This window comes from Coregonus lavaretus (genome assembly GCF_964263955.1).
Source record: "Coregonus lavaretus genome assembly, chromosome: 3".
Classification (NCBI taxonomy): Eukaryota; Metazoa; Chordata; class Actinopteri; order Salmoniformes; family Salmonidae; genus Coregonus; species Coregonus lavaretus.
Genome location: NC_139990.1, coordinates 13,462,003 through 13,463,802, shown reverse-complemented (window position 1 = coordinate 13,463,802; position 1,800 = coordinate 13,462,003). Strand labels below are relative to the sequence as shown.

The 1,800-nt window shown below is 46.7% G+C and overlaps 1 protein-coding gene across 1 annotated transcript; it reads left to right on the top strand.

Annotated features, from left to right (window-relative positions):
• Positions 1–671: 671 nt before the first annotated feature.
• Positions 672–1,478, top strand: LOC311122640 (neurexophilin-1-like; the record flags this gene model as incomplete). Its single annotated transcript, XM_084158086.1, has 1 exon — positions 672–1,478. One exon carries the CDS (start codon positions 672–674, stop codon positions 1,476–1,478), a length of 807 nt encoding a protein of 268 aa, XP_084014212.1.
• Positions 1,479–1,800: the final 322 nt, after the last annotated feature.

Sequence of the window (1,800 nt, the reverse complement as noted above, 5' to 3'; positions counted from 1 at the left end):
GGGCCTCAGCCAACGAAATGCAGAAAACCCTGGGCAAGATGGATCAGCTGTCACATCTTACAGTAGAAATCAGCCAATCAATGTCACTTCCCTCCGCCGGGTCCTGTATGAACCTAATTCCAGTCATCGTGGCTAAATGGTGAAAACCTGGGGGTTCATCAATCATCAATCCAAGCAGCGCTTTGCTTAATAGTCTGGTCTTTACTGAATAGCCACTGCATTTATCTATCTGGGGGAGCAAAGTGGAAATCCCTTCTACTATCTGAGAAGAGAGAGAGAGAGAGAGAGAGAGAGAGAGAGAGAGAGAGAGAGAGAGAGAGAGAGAGAGAGAGAGAGAGAGAGAGAGAGAGAGAGAGAGAGAGAGAGATGGCAACAATGGCTAATATAATTTGATCGCTGTGTTCTGTCTCTCACACGTTCTATTTCCTAAATGGGGGCTGTCTGCTAACACGTTTCGAAATTGAAGCTTGCTGAAAGATGGATTACCGGTATCTCTCCTGTCCTCTCCCCACTTCAGAATCCATTTTGATCTGTCTGTTTTGTAGAAAGCTATGTGCAGTACCTGAATGTGAAGTCAATTTTTCCTGAATCTGATTTTAATATCTGCTGAAGTGTCTCTTTGCCTGTTTGATTGTCTCAAGTACTACCGTGTCTCCTGTAACAGCCTCTAAATGTATGACAAACCAGTTAGTGAAACATATCTCCTCTTCTCTCTGTTTCAGGTGACAAGTGTTCATGCTTCCAAGGCGGACCTCCTAAAGTCGGGAAGCCCCAAGTCGACGTTAAAACACATATGGACAGAAAGCGGCAAGGACCTGTCAATCAGCAGGTTGCTGTCACAGACTCTCCATGGCAAAGAGAACACCACGGCCCTGGACCTGCGCTACGACACCCCGGAGCCCTACTCCGAGCAGGACCTCTGGGACTGGCTGAGGAACTCCACCGACCTCCAGGATTCTAGACCGAGAGCCAAGCGGCGGCCTATGGTCAAGACGGGCAAGTTCAAGAAGATGTTCGGCTGGGGAGACTTCCACTCCAACATTAAGACGGTCAAGCTTAACCTCCTCATCACCGGGAAGATCGTGGACCACGGCAACGGAACCTTCAGCGTTTACTTCAGACACAACTCCACAGGCCAGGGCAACGTGTCTGTGAGTCTCGTCCCACCAACCAAGATCGTGGAGTTCGACGTGGCAGCCCAGCAGTCCGTGATTGACGCCAAGGACTCCAAGTCCTTCAACTGCCGCATAGAGTACGAGAAGGTGGAGAAGGGCGCCAGGAACACGCTGTGTAACTTCGACCCGTCCAAGACGTGTTACCAGGAGCAGACTCAGAGCCACGTCTCCTGGCTCTGCTCCAAGCCTTTTAAAGTCATCTGCATCTACATCTCCTTCTACAGCACTGACTACAAGCTGGTGCAGAAAGTCTGTCCGGACTACAACTACCACAGTGACACTCCCTACTTCCCTTCTGGCTGAACACGCCTACAACAACAACCCCAATGTGAAGGACCAGAGAGTTACAGAGTGGGCCTTCTTCTTCTTTTTCCCCACCCAGAGAAATATATGTTAGCTGTACTGTTCTGAAAATAAAAGAATGTGTAAAATGAATTGATTATCTATTTATAAAATTAAGACAATACAGAAAGTAAAGATTTATGGGGCAGTGATACATTATACTATGACTAAACAAATAATATCGATTATAATTCATTTGTTTTATAGGTTTCATACCTTTTTTCCATCAGTGATTTCATAGATGCATCATGTGTACATATTTGGGGTTGATAGTTCCATTTGT